This window comes from Ursus americanus, chromosome 31 (assembly GCF_024610735.1).
Source record: "Ursus americanus isolate L20-20 chromosome 31, mUrsAme1.1.p, whole genome shotgun sequence".
Taxonomy (NCBI): domain Eukaryota; kingdom Metazoa; phylum Chordata; class Mammalia; order Carnivora; family Ursidae; genus Ursus; species Ursus americanus.
The window spans coordinates 22,133,267-22,154,812 of record NC_142157.1 but is presented as its reverse complement, the minus strand read 5'-3'; the positions used below and the strand labels follow the sequence as shown (position 1 = coordinate 22,154,812).

Below are 21,546 nucleotides of genomic sequence, written 5' to 3'. Positions count from 1 at the left end.
CCCCGCCCTGCTCTGGCCTAGGGCCTCTTCCCAGACCCCTCCACTGCCTTCTTCCCATACCTCCTCTGGCCAGGACCGTCTCCTCAAGCCCCCGCACTGGCTGCTCCTCCGGTGGGGAGCATTTCTCTCTCCCCAGCTCTTGAACTGGCCACTCCCCCTTGTCATGTGGTCTCAGATCGAACATCACCTCCTCAGAGAGCCCGACCCTACGGTAAGTTGCCGGGCCCCCAACATCTACTTTCTTATTACAATCAAAATGCATCTTATTTGTGGCTGATTTATTTTTTCTCATCTCTCTCCCAATAAAAATGTAAGTCCCCTGGGTGGGAAGACTGAGTATTCCTTGTGGTGTCACCAGCACCCAGAAAAACTCCCAGCTATAGGAACCTTCAACAGACACCTGTCAAAATCGTGGACACCTGATTTTCTTCCAAGCATATTGCCAGGAAACAGACTTCTCCTGCTGTCATCTTCACGGTATTTCTAAAACAAGGATGTGTGCATAGATCCAAACATTGAATTTATAACAGAACTACGGTGTGTTATAAACTTCGAAATAGCCATGACCACTGATATTATTCTAAAATGCTAGGAATATATAAAATAGTCATTTCAAAATAAACAGAAAAGTCAATTTACCACTAGGTGGCACTGACTCTCCTGCTTACACGGGATTGTAGTAAATTTAGAGCCGGAAGAGACTGGAGAGTTGGATAATCTCGTCGGATCTGTGTACGTTTTAGGTAATGTCCCTTTTCTGGTAAACAAGTTAAAACATGATAATGGCTGCCACCTGTATCATCAGATTCATACTAGCAAGCATTTTTATTTTTATTTATTTATATTTAGTTCATTTTTATTTTTATTCTCTGTCTCTGTGCTAGGTCCTGTATCTACAAGGATGTATATGGCACTTTCCATACATTCAAGACACTCATTGACACTAACTGGTGAGAGAGACCCATACATCTAATATGCATACACATTTATGTGTCAATTATATATAAAATTTTTAGAAGTGAGTACTACATTGAAGGATTTCAAGGCAATAAGAGAACCCAGATGATGGAGTCAGGAAAGATCTCAGATAGGCATTTGAAGAGGCGTTTAAAAGCAGGTAGAGACCTCCCAGACCTAGAGAGGAAGAAGGGCATCCCAGCCCAAAGAATGTGGTATAGACAGCCTCAGTAGAGTGTAAGAGGCATATGAGAGTCTCCACAACTCACTTGGGGTGCCTGGCATTAGGGGAGAGAATGCAGGTGGGACTGAGCAAGCACCCCGGGACACGACCGTGAAGTTCCTTACAACTGGCAAGAAAGACTTTGCGTCTTCTCCTGTAGGAGTTCTAGGACGTGATGTGGGTTCTGAATAGGTAACGGGTAAATGCGATGAACAGAAATTACATAGTGCCTGGCCTCCCGCTGCTGTTCGCATCAGTTCATTCACCGCCATGGGACCATTTCTTGTAATTGAGCTGAACTCGACAGCTGGTGGCCTGTGGACCACTGACACCGGCTTCTAGGCTCCTGCACAGCCAAGGCTGGTATTTCTCCACCTGCTCTCCCATCCTGATAATGCTAGACCCCCAAGATGGAAAGTAGCGGCAGGTTGTGCTACAGAAGGCACACCGTGCAATGCTGGGGATGGGGAATCACGCGGACTAGGATACAGATGGTGCCCTGAAGACCATGCCCTTAACACCCGCACAATCACACGTGGCTATATATTGCATTCCGCAGGGACCTGCCACCCGGCATAACTCCGTTAGGCCTGGAGCTTGGATTAGGTTCTAAGTTTTGCAGATAAGCGCTAAGAAGGATTTTGTGTTTTCTCAGCTGTGAACCCTCTGACAGTGGAGCATAGTAGAATCTACTTAAGATCCTGAAGGAATTGCTCATGTCAGCTGGGGGAAGATGGCCTCTGATGACAATGACTGTCAGGTCCTGCACTTTATCCAGCTGTTAATTTGTAGGAGAAAGTGGGGAAGGCCATGTTGGGATTTTACTTTCTATGAACTTTTAACGCAAAAGGGCATTAAGACAATAAGGGCAATATTGGACTTTAATTCTTTTCAAATATAACTTCATCATTTTTAGACATTAATTTCCTTAAGACTTTATCTTTTAATATCTCCTGGGAATGTGACCCCAGCAGGATTTCTATATTCTTATTTGGAGCATGCCTACACTGCCTTTTAGAGTATCTCCGTGAGTTCTTTGACTTTGTTGAGGAGACGCAGTTAAGGTCTGCCGGACATGCCTGGGTATAATTTCAGATGGAAGGAGAATAGAGAGTGGTTTTTCAGATTTAGGGTTGAACTCCAACCTATTTCAGAACTTTATGGGGAAAAATGTTCTATTGGTCCCAGTGGTCTCAGGAAGGACCACAAGAAGCAGTGATTACAATCAGCTCTGTAAATACTGGAGGTTTTATATTATTATTATTATTATTATTATTATGTATTTATTTAATCTCAATGTTCTTTTTCAGTGCCTGGAGCAGTGTCTGGAATATAGTAGGTACTCAAATAAATATTTACTGAACGAATGAATGAACAAACGAATGAATGGTAGGGACTAGCTCATGGAACCCAATGCCTTGATAGAATGCAGATCTCTTCCTAACACTGACTGCCCACAGACTGAATGGTTAAGCCCACTGGTCTAAGAGACACGTCCTCAGTGGGGGCAGGGTCACCTCCCAGAGAGGGTTTTGCAAGCGAGCCGTGTTTTTGGGGTCACCACGATAATTTGGGGCTATGACTGGCATTTAGTGTGTAGAACCACCGCAGAGCCCATCTGCAAAGTGAAGATTTATTCTGTCCCATGTAACTTTTCAAGGTCTGGCCAGACATTTGTGTAATAAAACTGCTCATTGCCGTGGGATCCCAGAACCTAAATGCGTTCTCTATAGAACACAAAAACATTTTGCATAGTTTTAATAGGCACCAAATTTCCAAGAATGCAATTACAGTGTAAGTGGAATGAAGACTGTACTTTGTTTTGTTGAGAACCATTTTTTTGAGTTTTTCCATTATTTTGGAAGTTCATATTGCAGACGGTGAGGTTATTGGCATTTGAGTTGCAAACACAGCCTATCCATATTAGTTTAAATTTGTACTTTCGCATTTGCCATGATCCCACTTAGAAGAATCTGACTACTTTATCACGTGGCATAATACAGTTGTAACAGAGCATTTATGTATCTAAGTCTGCACTATTTCATATACTCTCTTTTTATTCCTCCTTTTTATTGCATTTAGGACATTATATTATGTTTTTGAAACTATGTATATGGGTAGGCTATAGCACAGATGACCTTTACTTCAGATAGTCAAGGAAGCACCATAAATATGATACTGGCTATTCAAATGGGCACGGATTAGGTTGGCAAGATGCTGGGAAATGTTAGGAAGGAGCCATTTCCTTTCTACTAGTTCCATATTTCCCAGCAGAGGAATGTCAGTTAGAGCCACAGCGCTGAGCCCTTTCTGCCATTTCTCTCACTGCTCACCACAAGAGACAAGTGACTTAACGGCTGGCAGGCTGGTGGGTCAGGAAGCTGGGCATACACTACAGCCCTGCAAGTTCATCCTTTCCTCTTTCTCTCCAGGGGCCCCCCAACAGGTAGTGGGCTTCTGGGTTCCTACGAAATCCAGCTCAGCCAACCCATGGAGAAAGCCTTTCCTGAATCCCCAAATGACTCAGTTATACCTTCTTCTCTACTTTGGTTCTTTGTTCATATTTATTGTTTTTGTCTTGTTGTACAATAACTTACATGCTTACGTGTTGGCTTCCTCCGCTTTGCTGACAGCAACTTGGGGAACCCTATCTTTAACCCTCTGTTGCTATGCTGTGGGTGCCTGGCACATCATCACGCCATGTGACTCTGTATGGAATGGATGTGATGTTAATTTCAACAGAAATGCTCAGCGAAACACACAATCGTGCTGTACTGCCGTTATCGTAATAACTTTTCAAGTCGACCCTTTCAAAAACAGGGAGATATAATCATGAATGAATGGAATTGCCATTTTTTCACCGGTTATCGACCTACAGAACTGAATTAAATTAGCTTTTCTAAAAAGTGATTTGATTATAATATCTAAGAAACACGCTACGAGGAATCAAATGTCCCATTTATCACAGAGAATCGCTTTACTACAGATATCTCCAGGCTTCACATTCCAAGGACTGTTCTTTGATCTGCCAGTTTGGTAAAAGCTGGAAAAGTTGCCAGCATAGAGAAACTGCTTTCCCAAGAAGGAAAACAAGAGTAGATCTGAACAGAATTTCTTGAAAAATGGGGGGCGGGGAGGCATTTTATATTTAAGCTAGATAATAACTTCTTCTTTTTGATATTGGTATTTTTGTCCCAAATGACTTGAAGAAATTCAGAAAATTGCTAGTTGCTTTAATAACAGTATCAAATCACGCTCAGAAAAGGATGAGAATATCAATCAACCTTCCCCCTAGCAGGACCACACCCAAAACATCCTGCATGAATTTACTTTTATGGTAATTCTTCTGTAAATCAATTATTTTTAATGTTTTAAGAAAAAGTGATTCCCCAACCAGCCTGCCCGTCTGGCATTACACAAGGGTGGGGGGTGGGGAAAAGAATTTGTTTTTAAATCGCATTTCAGGCCCAGTGCTGCACACTGCGGCATACGTGAACTGTCTCCACAAAACAGCCTTCCAAAGTAGGTACGATTATGGGATTTTTTTTCATTTGTTTTTTATTAGATGCAGTGAGAAACAATCGGGGCGTGAGGAAATTTGTCTGGCGACAACGCTGGGTTAGAGTCCATACGACCTGCCTCTAGGGCGTATGACCCCCCTGTAAAGCCAGGGTCGCTCTCACACTTTCTTGAATAACTGCTTTGCTGCTGCTCTGGCCATTTGGCATCATTTTAGAAAAGAATTCCACCGGAGCCGAAATCCCTCGTTAGGTCCAATCTTTCAGGACTCCCTCTGATCTGGCTGCTGTGCCAATCAATACTTCGGTTAAAAACGGTTATCATTCAGTCTGATGAGTGTTTCCTTCACCTTCACCTTTCTTGGCCTCTAAATTTATAATTTGATAATACTAACCACCCACCCTTGGTGAGAGACGCTTCTCCCTTGACTTTTGTGATCCTCCACTATTCCTGGCTTTTATATTTTTTCCATGACTCGTCTGTTTCTCATCCTGCCTCTTTTGTCCCCTCTGGCTGCCTTGCTGCGGACCTTTCCCCAAATGGAGCGGAAGCCTGGCTTCTAGCTCCCTGCTCCCTTCCTGAAAGACAACAGTGATTCTTCTCACTGCAGAAGTGCTTTCTGTTCATGCTGCTCTCTTCTCCCTGGAGCCCCATCCATCCTCTGCCCACCTGCCTGCCCTGCTGTCCTCCAAACTGAACCCCCACCTTACAAAGCATGGTCTCCTCCCAACAGTACTGACATTCTCCTGCTCTCCTGGGCTTGGAGCTTATGACAGTATATAATTAAGTGCTCAATGCGTATTCCATCTATGGCTCTTCCTTCCTTTTTTTAAGAAAAATTCTTTAAAATTGAAGACAATTTTTAAACTTAAAAGTGCATCTTGCACTAGGCTTGACATCTCCATCTCTGTACCCTCCTTTTCTAAAAGTAACGTCTTCCTGGGGTCACCTCCAGACTCTCTGCTCACTACCCACCTGCAACGCTGATTTCATATTAGTTTTCCTTAAATACTTCCCTCATCATAGCACTCATTGGAAAACCTTCAATTCCTCCTTATTTTCAACTGCATAAAATCTGAGTTCATTAATTTGACTTCTCTTTTTTTCTTTCTTTCTCTTTCTTTCATCTTTCTTTCTTTTTTCTTTCTAGTTTGACTTTTCAAGACTCTTTGCGATCTGGGTACTTCTCCACCAATAAGATTAGGCAATCCTATTTCTTGCTGCATTTTGGAATATTCTGCTCCAGTAAAGTCAGTCCCTTCACTCTTTCAAGAACATTCATATGCCAACTGCTGTATCTCCCTTCTTTTGATGTGCACCTTGCCTGGAAAGCTTTCTCTCCTGACTTGAATAAGCTTTCCCTCACTCTATGAAGACTTTCTTCTTCATGCCAGATCATCATGAACTTTCCTCCTTTTTAAATTTGCACATTGCTTTGCGCCTCCATCCAATGCATTAGTTGGCACTTCAATACAGACTGTCCGGAACTGTTTATTGTTGATTTGCATGCATCACCCACTACTCTTACAATCAGATTGAAGCTCCTCATGGGCACAAATCTTGCCACACTGCCTGTCCCTCCCCCCACAAAGTGTAGTACTATACACTGGCTGATTCTATTAGAAGGTTTAATCTGAATTCAGGGGCGCCTGCCTGGCTCCGTTGGAGGAGCATGGAACTCTTGATCTCAGGTACAGAGATTACTTAAACAAAAGAAAAAAAAAATAGCTTTGAATTCATATGCCTTTACAGGTACAATAATTTAATATTAATGAATCATTAAAACTTGAGCAGAAAAGTTTCTTGACTTCCTTTTAATGGGACTTCAGAACTAAGCTATTTTCTATATCTACAGGTAATATGGAAAGTAAATATATAAACTTCATTTTAGGATTTGCCAAAGGTCTTTCAAGTATCTCTTTCCATACAACCCATCTTTCCATAGATCATCTCTTGACAAAGCATGGATGAACAGGGAATCTTAAAGCTAATGTTAGAAGCCACATACCACTTCTGAGTCATCTAGATTAAAGATTTGATATGAAGACAGAGCATCTGTAATAATAAATGTTGTATCCTTGAAGAATATGTCATTTTAAAAATTAGCAGTACTCAAAATTTTCATGACTCCCTGAATGGTATAACCAGGCACATATCACATCGAAGTCCCAGATGGAAGACTCCGTTAGGAAATAGAATAGCCTTACCTTTACATAATCATATATGCATCTTTGCAAAATACTTTGTGCCTCCAGAGCAAATGTGTTGAAGGTAAGTTTAATTAGCTTGTTTACGGGTGCGGTTATGAACCAGACACAGTTTAAATTCTTGTCATATCTTCCATTGGAGTCCGAGTCAGGAGAGGCAAAGGTATTATTCAAACCTGTCAGATAACCACCACATCCTTGCCGAGGCCCTGCATTAAAACAAAGACAGATCACTGCACAAACCAAAGAGAATGGATCTTAAATTTTACATGGAGGGTTAAAAAAATCACAGAGTTTCTATTTCGGTGACACTCGCACGCACGTTATCAGAAGAGGCACTGGCCTTCAGTGGGCTTATGTGAGTGTTGTTTCCGCTCACATTAGCCTTTTTGTTACTTATTTCCTTTCTGCTCCTGTGAGTCCCCCTTCGGTCCCCCTTCTAGTCACCTAGAAAAGTGGGGAACCACATTTAGTTTTATATACATTTTTAGAACCATTGATGGGATTTATTGAAGATTTTCTATCCTTGAAAAATACAGTTTTTTAGAAAATAAAGTGTTTTGCATAATAAAACCTATGGAAAACACGAACATATTTTACTTTTATGTTCTGCTTTTATGAACAATATCAGATTGAAAACTGAATTTATGAAGAATTTACCCAACACTCCAAGATAATCGGCTCCCAACAAACCTTTTATGTAAACGATCTATTAGAAAGAGGCTGAGGGCATTTAACCCTACACACATTTAACAAAACTGTCCAGTTTATATTAAAACACACTCTGTATTTGACTTTTTTTTTCAAAAAGAAAGGGAAGCTGAAAAAGAGCTTTATTGGGAAAAAAAATTCTACTTTGAAATTAAAACTTTGAGATTCATAATAAAAACAGAAAGGAGAGACAAAGAAACCCCTCAAGATGACAGAATGGTCAACTATGAAAAAAATATGAGACAAAGCCCTCCGAACATAGGACATAGTTTTGTTCATTTCACAGTCCAAGGCATTATTTCAGGAATGATGTGAGAAGAGTATAAAAGGAAGACAAACTTATCGATGATTTTGAAACCGTGAGCACGAACTATATTCAAAATAACCCTAGTAGGAATAGGGATTAAGTAAGTCCTCAAAGTAATGTTCCTAGAGCTACCATTCGGCACAAATATAGATCATTGTGAGTTCCAAAGTTAAATCTCACTGACATTGGACTTTCATTTATTTGTCTCATTGTTATTTATCTGTTAATGGCGAAAGGATTGCTTGCGACATTAGGGGGCGCTAAGATTTTGTCCTTGGAACTTGGCAGGAAATGGAAACAATGGCGGCCCGCCTCGCAGGCAAAGAGTCTCAAACTTGCTGCGTGGTTTTCAGGATAGGTGCATTATTTAGTAGGTCAGGCTGCCCTGTCCATAGCTTCAAAGATAAAACGAGAGATTATTTGCACAGTCAGATGTTTCCTGGAGCTGAAAAGCTTCCAAAGGCCCAGTCCCTGATAAATCCGCAGATGGTATGTAGGACAAAATTATTCTGAAACCAAAGCAATGCCCAGGGCTGAACCACATACTGCTAATGACTCTCCTCACATGAAAGAAGACTGCAAACTAAAGAAAGAACTAGAGTTTGCACAGCTTTTATATCCAGTGTGGACTGATCGTTACTTAAGAAAACCACTTAACCTGATTGACATGCAGAGCCGGGAAGAACAATGACACAAGGTATTAACGAATTGACAAATGTATTTATTTATTAAATATTGGGGTTTTTTTCTTCAAAAAAATTTTTTAAAGATTCATTTATTTCTTTCAGAGAGAGAGAGCCTGCAGGGGGTGAGGGGCAGAGGGAGAGAGAGAATCACAAGCAGAATACCCATTGAGTACAAAGCCTGATGCGGGGCTCAATCTCACAACCCCCAGATCACGACCTGAGCTGAAACCAAGAGTCAGACACTTAACCAAGCGAGCCATCCAGGCACCCCATTAAATACTGTTTTAATAGTCAAAGAAACATATTTAGTATTGAGGTGGGTAAAGATAAATGGTAGTCCAACAGCAGTGATAAGACATAGATAAATAATGATAATACCATTTAGAAAAAGAAAAAAAAAACAGGTATCATAAAAGAGGCAGGGAAGTGTTTTGAGTTTCGCAGGAAGGGAGAGACTACTTCAGGCTATGAGGATATAGAATGTCCAAGGAAGAGGTGACATTTGATTTGGGTCTTGAAGGATAAACAGGACAAGACCATGTAGAAATGGGATCAGTATTGGCAATTCCAGGCAGAAGGAACCTCATAACCAAAGATGCAGTGGACAAGAATTTACATTATACGCATAGGAAAGCATAATTCTGTTAGTGAACACTATAGAGTTCGTGAAGGACAAGAAGATTGGGAAACAGGATAGGCTGTTCTGCAGAGGGCCTCAACTGCCAGATCATAGAACTTGACCTTGAGACTTTACTCTAAATGGGTTAATGGGGATCCACCTGAAAGGTTTTCGATTAGAAGAGTGGTAGGGTCAGAATGCACTTTCTAAACAATTCTGATCTAAAAATGTATCTGGTAGCAGCATTACATGGAAGGTGTGGTACTGGAGGAGATAAAACCAGGAGAGAAGACATGGCCACAGTGTGGGCTGCGAGGGAAGTAAAGAGTTGGAGGTTTGTATACCGGAAACTGGTATTATTGGGTTTATTCTATGAATGCATCAGCTTTAAAAATTAAATGTTATTTTTAAAAGTTCAGACTATATTTATCACCACTTGTTTATTAACTGTTAGTAATAAATTAATAAGGGCAAAATGATGATTGTATTTGGGTACAGTAGCTCCAGTATACACACTTATTATTCAATAGTACTACTACTATCCCGATGTCATAAGGCAGACACACCCTCCCTCCAAGGAACCCAAAAGCAAGAACCCAAAGACTGTTGGTGTGTGCTGCCACAGACTGACTGGTAGACTGGGTGATTCTTAATTCTTCAGCCCCTCTCTTTGCAGTACATTAGAATGGACAGAGTATGCTTTTCTGTCCACTTGATGTTAGGCTTGGCCAAGTGACTGGTGTGAGGCCTCAGAATATTAATGGTTTTGAAGAAGGAAGAGGTTTTAAATGAGCTTTGTGTTTTTTTGGCTTGTGCACCCATGCTCCATCCACCAAGAGCTCATGTCCCAGGTAGGTGCTGATAGAAGAAAAAGTGGAATCATAGTGCAGACCTCAACCCAGTCTGAACTGTGAAACCAAGTGTAGTCAACCTGTAGCCCAGAAGAGGCAGACAGACCAGTCCGCCAACCCAGGAGTGATAAAAACAAATGCTAGAAGTATAAGCCACTACATTTTGGATGGTTTGTTATACAACATTACTGTGGCCATAGCTGATCAATACCCAAATAGCTTGTTTGAGTTAATAAACTATAATAGAGCACATTGCTTAATTCATAGAATATACACATGGAATAAAAAAAAGGAGAATTAACATTATCATCAGACAATCCTGGCCAAAATATTCACACATTTGAGGTAAGCATAACATTATGGTGAATGAATTATATAATTCATATTATATTTAAATAATATTATGAGTAATATGCTATTTGAGTGCATAGTCAAATAACTGACATAAGTATAACATTATATAAGTAAATCCCTTTCAGTGTCTGTTTGGTGCAGGAAATGGTTATAATTGCTCTAATCCCCCCACTTTAATATTTAACATAGGGCAACTGCTCTTTGCTTCTGCTCCCCCTACAGCAAATGGAGTCATAAATGTATGTCTTTAGGGAAATATAGAGATGAATATTAACAAAAGGAGGATCTTTTACCAAAAAGTGCTTTGCCATACTACTAGTTACATTTCTATATTTCAACAGTTACAGGATATATCAGAAAGAACCCTGTTATCCTGGAATAGTTTCATATACAGCACATTAATATTCATTTGCTATATTGATATTTTTATATTTCCCTCCTGCCCTTTCTAACCAATATCAACCCTTAACCTTGACATGTTTAGCACCATAAATCCATCATCTTCCTTGTTACTCCACACAGTCCACCATCCAGCAAACTCCCATCCATCAGCACTTCCTTCATCAGTCATGGTCTGTCATGACACTCCCCATGCCGGAGAACAAATGTCACTCTCACTGTCTTCCTTAAAATTGGAAACACTTCCTACAAAAGAGCTACTTCTTTAGAGAAAGAAAATGTTTGGCTAAGGAAACATTGGAAATAAAAACCTAGTAAGCAGTAAAATGTAGGTCGAGATCTACTGAATTAAAAATCAGTAACTGAATCCTAAATTATTTCCCTCCGATAATTCAACTTCAGAGTGCAGCTCAAGCCAATATAAATCTGACAAAGAAAAATAGTTCTATTATCTAAGAGAAAACATCTTGAAGCCTTTAGTGGAGACAGGTGCATTTCTAAATAGTTATCGTAAGAATGGACATTTTTGTGGCTGACGTTTTATTGAAGTCTTCTGAATAGGATCTCTGTCTGTCTCTAGACAATCACTACGTGGACCCATGGTAAACAGCAAGCCATCCTTACAGATAAAGACTGGCCTGACTTGAGGCATTTTCCCCAGTGAGCCGGCTGGAGCTTTAGCCTGTAGTCGAAGGAAGCCGATCAAAGCACAGGAAACAGAACATAAACCCATTTAAAGCTGGTGCTTTAGGGAAGTGGGGGTGCACCAGGGAAGCTTCCTTCCACCACACAGGACACAGGGCTAGAGCTCCATAATCCTTTCTCTGAATAAATCTTGCTGTGATCTTCAGAGCTGCATTATTCAATTGCCCTACAGCAGAGAATTCATTTTTAAAAATTCACCTAGGTTCCAGATGAACATGTTTTGTCTTTTTCTCTAAAAGCCAATTGGATTTATTTTTCTACTTTCTAACCTCAAAGATGTCTAACCTTTTAGGTTATATATATATATATGTTTATATATATATTTAGGTTATATATATGTAATATATATATATTGCTAGAAAAAATATATATGTATATATGCTAGAAAAATAACATGTTTATATATATATTTAGGTTATATATATGTAATATATATATATTGCTAGAAAAAATATATATGTATATATGCTAGAAAAATAACATAATGGGTTTTGTAACATGAATTGTGTGTTTTGTTCTTGTTTGTTTGTAGTAACATCACTCAATTTGACTCATTTAAAAAATCCTAATTTGAGACCCAGCCTAATTTAACTTAGATTGTGTATTTAGTCTGGTAATATTTGGGAAGCATAAAACGAAAATACTAAGAGAAAGGTAATTCCAGCAACTAATCAGTAGCTATAGTCACTAGAAAAAGAGCAATACAGTGTATAACAAACTTAGGAGAATTTTATCATTATCTTTTTACTAATTTTGCATTATTTAGGTATTACTTTATGTATGCATCATCAGTCCCAGGGCATTTCATTCGAATCATTCTCACTAAGTTTGAAATTTTAAAAATGATTTGCTAAGCCAATTAATATGATCGTATCAATCGATGCAGCAAAGGATTTAACAAGGTCCAACGAGCATTCATGATAAAACCTCTCAGCAAAATAGGAATAGAAAGGAATTTTCTCAACTTGATACAGAGGATCTACAAAAACCTACAGCTAACAGGATACTTAATGGTGAAAAACTAAATGTTTTCATCTTAAGATCAGAAACAAGGCAAGGATATTTTTTTCTCACCACTCCTACTCAACATAGTACGGGAATTCTTGCCAGTTAATACGCAAGAAAAAATATATATACAGGCTGGAGAGGAAGAAATAAAACTGCCATTATTTTCAGATGTAAAAAAAATCCCAAGGAATCTACATAAAAATTCCTAAAACTAGTAAGTGAGTTCAGCAGAACTCAAAATATAAAGACAATACACAAAAATCAGGCACATTTCTATATACTAATAATATGCATCTGGGAACTGGAATTAAAAATACAACTGCTACCCCTGAAACCAATATTACACTATCTGTTAACTAACCAGAATTTAAATAAAAAGTTAAAAAAGATAAAAGTAAAAATGGGTGTTAAATGCAACTAATGAAACATCGAACTTTACATCAAAAACCAGGGATGTACTGTATGGTGACTAACATAATATAATAAAAAAACATTGAAAAAAAAAAGTAAAAATGGAATTGTTCCAATGAAAATGAAATCCTTAGGTATGTGCTTCATGAAACATACAGGATCTGTGTGCTGAAAATTACAAAATGATGAAAAAAATCAGAGAAGACCTAACTAAATGAAGAGACATACATATTCATGGATTGGAAGACTTGACATAATAAAGATGTCAATTACTCCTAAACTGATGCATAGGTTTAATGCAATTCTTATCAAAACCCCAGCAAGATCTTTCTGTTTATATTAAAAAATACTTACTTCAAAATTTATATGGAAAAGTATAGGTCCTAGAATATTTAAAACCATCTTGACAAAGAAGAATAAAGTTGGAGCAATCATTCCACCTGATATTAAGGCTTCCTATAGAGCTATAGTAATCAAGACAGTATGATATTGGTGGAGAGTTAGACACATAGATCAATGGAATAGAATAGAAAACACAGAAATAGGGGCACCTGGGTGTCTCAGTTGTTTAAGTGTCTACCTTCAGATCAGGTTGTGATCTCAGGGTCCTGGGATCCAGACCCCCCCCCCACCCCGCCCCAATCAGGTTCCCTGCTCAGGGGGGAATCTGCTTCTCTCTCTCCCTCTGCCCCTCCCCCCTGTTCATGCTGTCACTTGCTTTCATATGAATAAGTAAAAAATCTTTTAAAAAAACCCACAGAAATAGACCCACACATATATGCTCAACTGATTTTTTTTTTTTTACAAAGCTGCAAACACAATTCAGTGGAGAAAGGAGAGTCTCCTCAACAAATATTGCTAGAGCAACTGGACATCGAGAGGCAAAAAAACCGACTTCAATCTAAACGTCAGACCTTAAACACAAATTAGCTCTAACTTGATAGACATAAATGAAAATAAAACCATAAAACTTTTAGAAGAAACCATAGCAAAAATCTTTAGGATAGGCAAAGAGTTCTTAGCCCTGACACCAAAAGCATGATATATAAGAAGGGAAATCGATAAATTGGATTTTATAAAAGTTAAACATCTTACTCTAAGAAAGGTCTTGTTCAGAGGATGAAAAGGCAAGTTATGAGCTGGGAGAAAATATTTGCAAACCACATATCTTAGAAAGACTACTATGAGGATATATATATAGAACTGCTAAAATGCAACAGTAGAAAAACAAATAATCCAATTAGAAAATAGACAAAAAATATGAATAGATATTTCACCAAAAAAGACATACACATGACAAAAAAAAAAAAAAAAAAGCACATAAAAATTGTTCACCATTAGGGAAATGCCAATTGAAACCACAGTGAGATACTAATATACACCTATCAGAATGGCGAAAATTAATCCACACATAAAGAGAGAGAGAGAGAGAGCTCACTATAGAGTACTGCACTCTACAATGGGATGATGGGGGATAGGGAGTGCCCCCAAAGTATGGGCACAGAGAAAGTGCTCTCTAATGACTTTCTAGCCAAAACATTAGAGATCAGATGAAAAAGGAAGAGTAACATCTTAAATCGCTGAATGAAAATAAATACCACACTGGAATTCTATATTCAGAGAAAATACCACAAAATTTAAGACAAACTAACACCATTGACAGAAAAACAAAAACCCAAAAAATTTTTTATCAGAAGATTTGCATCAAATAGTTCTTCAAAAAGAAAGAAATTGGTCCCATAAGGAGGCAGAGAAATTCAGGAAGAAAAAAAACACAATAGCAATGATAATACACATAATTACTAATTGCATAAAGCAATAAAAATGTTTTATGTTTAAAATACATGTAAAGTAAAAACATTGACATTAATAGCACAAAAGACAGGAAGTAGATAAATGGATCTAAAATGTTCTAAGGCCCTTACACTTATTATGAAGTGGTGAAAGGACTAATTTTAAATGAGATTCTAATGAGTCAAGGATGAATGTTGTAATCTCTAAGGTAATCGCTTAAAGAAGAGGAACAGAATGTATAAGCAATGATTTAAAAAGGAGAGTGACAGAAACCGATTAGTTCAAAACAAGCCAAGAAAAGATAGAGGAACGTAAGAACAGGTAGGACCAACATAAAACAAATAATACAATGGGTCTATATAAATCCAATAATGTTGGTGATTTCATTAGTTGAAAATATATGAAAATCTCAAAATGAAAGAGAAAGCAAAACAGAACCAAAATATGTTCTCGGGGTAGGAAAAGCCTGAAAGTGGCAAGGTTGAAAACTATACCAAGCAAACACAAACGAAAGCAAGCTAGGGAAGTGATACTGAATCAGAAAAAGTAGACATTAAGACAAGAAGTATTTTTTAAAAAATCGCATAATGATACAAGTCAGCTCGCCAGGAATATACAATAATTTTAAATGTGTATGTGCCACACTGCATTGCCTCAAGGTAAAAACAAGCAAAACTCTATCCCAGATCTTTCTACTAAGCTTCTAATTCTTATATCTGATGAACTGCGGAACATGAGCTGGATGTCTTAAATGCACCAAAATCTCCATACCCAAACCTGAAATTATTATATTCTCCTACAAAACCTGATCCTTTCCTGGTAATTTTGTATTTGAATAGTGGTATCACCAGAGAGCGTCATTACCTGTGTCCCATTGATTCTACAGTTTCTACATCTTTTATTTTCACACTGCGCTCATCATCTCCTGCCAAAACAGCTACAATACTTTCCTAATTCCTCCCTGCAGAAACTGCTGCCCTGACTTCAAAACATCAACCATACAGGTGTTAGAGTGTGCTCTTTAAAACGAACCTATTAGATCATAGTACTCTCCAGCTCAAAACAATTCATGGTTCCCCTCTGCCTGTGATACGGGCCCCTCCACACGTAGCTTCTGTCTATCTCTGCTGTCTCAGCTCCTATTGTTCTCCGCCTCATACCCCAAAGCATTACCAAATGACATGCTGGTCAGTCTGTAGCCTCTGAAAAGCGATGCACCTGCAACTTGGTACATGCTTTTCCTTCTCTGTAGAATGCTTTCCCAATGAATGCCTTTTCGTCCTTCCAAGTTACTACTATTTATGTCTGAAATATGTGACATGCTTAATGAGGCAGGGAAAGTTTTAATCTCACCACAACCCTATCAGGTAGGCACTATTAGTGTGCCCATTGCACAGACGAGATCCTCAAGATGTAGCGAGGAAAAGTGAAGTGTCCAAGGTCAAACCTGTTGGGACGGACAAGAACTGGGTTTGTTCCTAGGAAGTCTTTTTTTTTTTTTTAAGATTTTATTTATTTATTTGACAGAGACAGCCAGCGAGAGAGGAAACACAAGCAGGGGGAGTGGGAGAGGAAGAAGCAGGTTCCTAGCGGAGGAGCCTGATGTGGGGCTCGATCCCAGAACGCCGGGATCACGCCCTGAGCCGAAGGCAGACGCTTAACGACTGCGCCACTCAGGTGCCCCATGTTCCTAGAAGTCTTGCTCCAGAGCTTATACTCTTAACGATCGCACTGCAATTCAGGACTTACACTCTCTGTGCTGCTTTCTCTAACAATCCTGTGACGTCTTTACTCAACACCAAAGTACCACAGGTCCCCGCTTTTCTGCCTCCAATGTCCTTTGCACACACTTCTGCCAAAGAGCATTTATTACACCAAATTTACAATTACTTAATAACTCATCTACTTGAATGAACCTCTCAAGAATAAGGGACCTTGTTCAGTTCACCTTTGTATTTCAAATCCAAGGAGAAGTTCATTGCCTGCACAGCAAGTAGCTGGCGAATATTGTTGAATAAACAATGAAGGAATGAATAGAACATGTAAATCGTTCTTCGATGGATCTTTGCATCCAGCATACGTTTACAAGGGGAATTCCTGGAGTTAAATCTATTTCTTAATTTGTAAAGTTGTTGTTATATTACGCACACATTATGTCTATGTACATGGATGTATGTACTTACATATTTTTTTGACAAAACGACAGGTTTGTCCTATGGATTAACCTGTTTTTAAAGCTAAGTTAGTTGATTTTTGGCACCCATTTGATTGCCAAGAAAGAATTAGCAGGATAACAATAAAAATATCACTGAAAGATTCAAAACACTGCCTAAGAGGTAGTATTTTCATAGGAAAATGCTTCTTTAGCTAAAAATTTGCAATGATAAATGATGTTAGGTCTATTACTTAAGTAAATTTAATCTCTGAGTATTAGATTTCAGCAAGCAGAGCAAATTTAATCACTTGTAAAATACAGGATACATTAATGCGCCAGCTCCACTATCTAAAAGAAGTATGACTTACACTTCATACCTATCAGAATGGCTATTATCAAAAAGACAAGAAATGAAAGTGTTGGCAAGGACATGGAGAAAAGGCAACCTTCTTGCACTGTTGGTGGGAATGGAAATTAGTGCAGCCACCGTGGAAAACAGTAAATTTATCCAAAAGTTAAAAACAGAAATACCACACGATCCATCAATTCCATTTCTAGGTATTTATCTGAAGAAAATGACTACACTAATTTGAAAACACTTGAGCATTCCACTGTTCATTGCAACAGTATTTACAATAGCAAAGATATGGAATCAAAGTAAATGTCCGTAGATGGGTGAATGGATCAAGATGATGTTACATACATACATACATACAGAGATACATACATACATATATACACACGATGGAATATCATTCGGCCATAAAAAATGAAATCTTGCTATTAGCAACAAAATGGATAGATCTAGAAGGTATTATGCTAAGTGAAATAAGTCAGAGAAAGACAAATACCATATGTCTTCATTTACATGTTGCATCTAAAATCAAAATAAATGAACAAATGAAACAAAACAGACTTTCAGATACAGAGAGCAAATGAATGGTTACAGGTGTGGGGGAATTGGATGAAATAGGTGAAGGGGATTAAGAGGTACAATCTTTCATTTATAAAATAAGTAAGACTTTGGGATGTAATGCACAGCACAGGGAATATAGTCAATAATACTGTAATAACTTTGTATTATGACAGATGGTAGCTAGACTTATTGTGGTAACCATTTTATAATGTATGTAAATATTGAAACTCTATGTTGTACACCTGAAACTAATACAATATTTGTATGTCAATTATTCTTCAATAAAAAAATAAAAGAAGTATGACTTTATTTACTTAACACTGACAATTATAAAATCAAAAGTTATAAAAATTTTTTCAATGTTCTGTTTAGAGAAAGAAGCCTTAATAGCAACGTGCTCTTCAGTCATAAAATGGATTTTGATATAGAAGAGGTAGAATTCATAAAACCAGACCCAGATTCCCACAGCCTTTAAATAACAATTTAAACAGGGACACAGAACTATTCTTTTGTTCTTGCTGATATATTAGCTTATGCATTGTGCTATGGATATTTCAACTTTTGTTACTTTGGTGGAGACGAAGTGGAGACGGGGATTCATTTTGCAATTCTGCTCACGACTTGCTAAGTGACCTTGGAAAGTTACATAATGTCTTTGTGACTTAGTTGCCCAATTCACAAACTAATCTTTATAAGAGAGTACCAATCAGGATTATATCATAAAAATAAATGTCCAAATTCCTTCATTTTGTTAGAATCCTCTGGTGAGGGATTTTACTAAATTGGAAGCCATAATTTTGGAGGGTTTTATTTCTTATACAGAGATCTATTACCCTTACATTCCAAGGCAGTTATATTCCACTTAACTGTGCTAATTCTTTATCAATACGCCATGCAAAGCCAATAAAACATTTGCCTGATATTTATCAACATCAGGAAGATAATGTGATTTTATTGCATATATATTTTAGAATTATATTATTATGCATTACGAGCTATAATATGTATATATTATAGGTGTATTACATATATGTTACATATACATACATATTTCAAGTAAATATAAACATAATAGAAACACTATAGATATATGTATAAAATATGTTACACTATATATCTATATAAATGTATACACATTATCCAATATTTATATTATAAATAGAATATGGCATAGTATAATATAACTATAACTGTTTTATAATATAAAATTATGATACAAATATCAGTATTATAAATATAACAGGGACTGCTGGAGCTATACACACTATTTATGTAGTGATAGCATATGAGCAAATATACTATTTGGGGCTAGGTACAAATTGGAATGCTGGTACTAGAAAGGCAGTATCAAGGAGGAGATGCAAGTGGAGAAAAGCAGCTCTATCTAGGCCAAAGAGGAACTAAAGAAATGACCTGCCTTTCAGAAAATTCACCCCCAGGATCCGTCTTCGTCCCTGGCTATGTTTACTGACTGCCCCAGAGGTGATGGGGGCTGATTAAGAAAACAGTGAATCTGGAAGACAATCATACCTGGTCCAAAGCTTGGCTTGGCCTCTTACAAACACTTTGACCACAGACAAATTACTTAATGTCTTCTCTTCTTATTTCTTCCTTTGTAAAATGGGTTACTCCCTGTCTCATGGGCAGTTGTGAGGATTGGATGAGACCATCTAGGGAAAGCCGTTGTCCCACATCTGGCACATAGTGGACGCTCAGGGACAGGTGGTCACTATCATTATGCCCCGGGACTTTGTGATGTCTTCATTTGGGAGTGAGCAGAACGTACAGCTACCACACAAAATGAGTAGATTTTTCGTATATCATGATGACAAGAAGAATATAGTATCATGGCCCTGATGATGTTTCATTTCTAAACAACTGATTTACAACAAAAGAATTTTTTTTAAATGTTTATTGCTGAACAGAGATAGTTTGCATTTATGCTCCTGCAAACACTACATCAAAGTCAAGCTGATCTGAGTAAGGATAATAATTATTCTTATAGGGAACCTGTGGTTACAAATAATTTAACTCAAAACACCCGGTTTTGAGAACGTCTGAGACAAGACTAGATTCCATTTTGAGGAGGGCTGGTGTGGCTTAGGTTATGCAGGGTAATTACTTCCCAGCTCTTGTTTACCCGAATGTTTTCCAGTGTTATCTTCTGATTTACCACTAACTCAATTTTATCACTCAGTTGGGTCTCCATAATACCCGTCTGGTTTTATTTTCCCCCAACAACAGCCCTACTCTTCAAACCAGGCACAGGCCATTCTGATGTTGGAACATATTTTAATAAAAAACTTTCCTTTCCTTTTGCTGATCTGGAATTTTACTCCTGTCTACTTGCTTTTGTAAGGTTTTGGTGAAGTAAGCATTGTTGCTTTCTTTACCTTAGCCCCACATTCTCTGCTCAGCGAAAAACCCTTTTCAACAAAACCCACAAAGAAGAAACTGCAGATAACCTTGTCTTTGGCATCCTCTCTCAAGGGAAATCCAATCACCAGTGAAAGTTACAAGGCTTAAAAAGGGCGGAAATAAGCTCAGCCTAGTTTTCTGCAAATGGGTGTACAATTTCAGCTAATCTCATTCTCAGACTTCATCAGAGGGAGCAAATGACATTAAGAGAACAGACAAACACCATTGCTTTCGAGTAATACCCCCATTACTGCTAAACTGAGAATTACTTGAGCAGTGATTTATAAAATTATTCAAGTTATAACTCAACTCTCTTATTGCACTTACACTTTTAAAAGTAATATGGTTTGGCAGCTTTTATCAGGCTGTTAAGAAGCACATGGAAACATACACGTATCAGTATTCGGAGTCACTGAATGTTCTTAAGTTTATTCTTTTACCATCTAGCTACAGAATTTTAGAATGACTCTCAAAGTCCAAACATAACACCAAAACTGAAACTGAAAAAATAACTAGAAAACTAGAGTCTGATTTTGACATGTTGTTATATTTTTCTCCATCTGCTTTGACCATATTTTCCATCTTTGCAGCTGCAGACTCCCGTTGCCTTTGTCAGACTCCCCTTTCCTTCTCTTGTCCCCTCTTATCAACAAACTCAGTTTCAACTCCCTCAGCTTCCTCCCGCTGTTCCCAGGGTCTGCCTTTAGCATGTTAGAGAGACATTGTGCAGATGTTATGGCAGTGGGCAAAAATCCAGAGGCCAGACACACATGACCCAGAAGTTGAGTCTGATCCAGTATTCCCAATTATCTGAGGACAAAAGTGATCCAATTTCCTCTCCTGAGTCATCGCTGAATTATATGAACCATGATTGAGAAAGAGGTACATCCAGACGCAATACAATGTATAGTATATCAATCATATTATGTATAAGGGAATTCATTGTGAAGTAGGTAAAATGTGTCCACTTACCCTTTAATGCATTCACACAGCCTATTAATATTGATGGAGTCTCAGTTATGTGTTAGGCCTCTGCAAGGTGTTAGAATGTAATTAAAATTTAGCTTTTGATTTCAGATTCAGGTTATAAAACATACTTTCGGGTTTGCTGGTTAGATTTCAGTGCAAAGTGAGTAAGAATGAACAAAAAAATCATTACACCGTGGAGGAGTCCTGATGATAATGACCCTGGCTGTACATATACCTCGGCCCCATCTCAGAGAGAGGGTGGGGCAGGTCATGAGCCTTACAGAAGCCCAAGACCACAGCATTACCTTCTGATAATGTAACAGTCTTTCTCTTGGAC

At 38.1% G+C, this 21,546-nt stretch overlaps 1 protein-coding gene across 1 annotated transcript in view; it reads right to left on the bottom strand.

Annotated features, from left to right (window-relative positions):
* Nucleotides 1-21,546, bottom strand: part of CUBN (cubilin) — a 257,006-nt gene that overhangs the window by 15,098 nt on the left and 220,362 nt on the right. Inside the window, exon 60 of the mRNA XM_045787715.2 lies at nt 6,907-7,115. Within this exon, the coding sequence (XP_045643671.2) occupies nt 6,907-7,115 (209 nt within the window). The remainder of the gene's footprint in view (nt 1-6,906; nt 7,116-21,546) is intronic.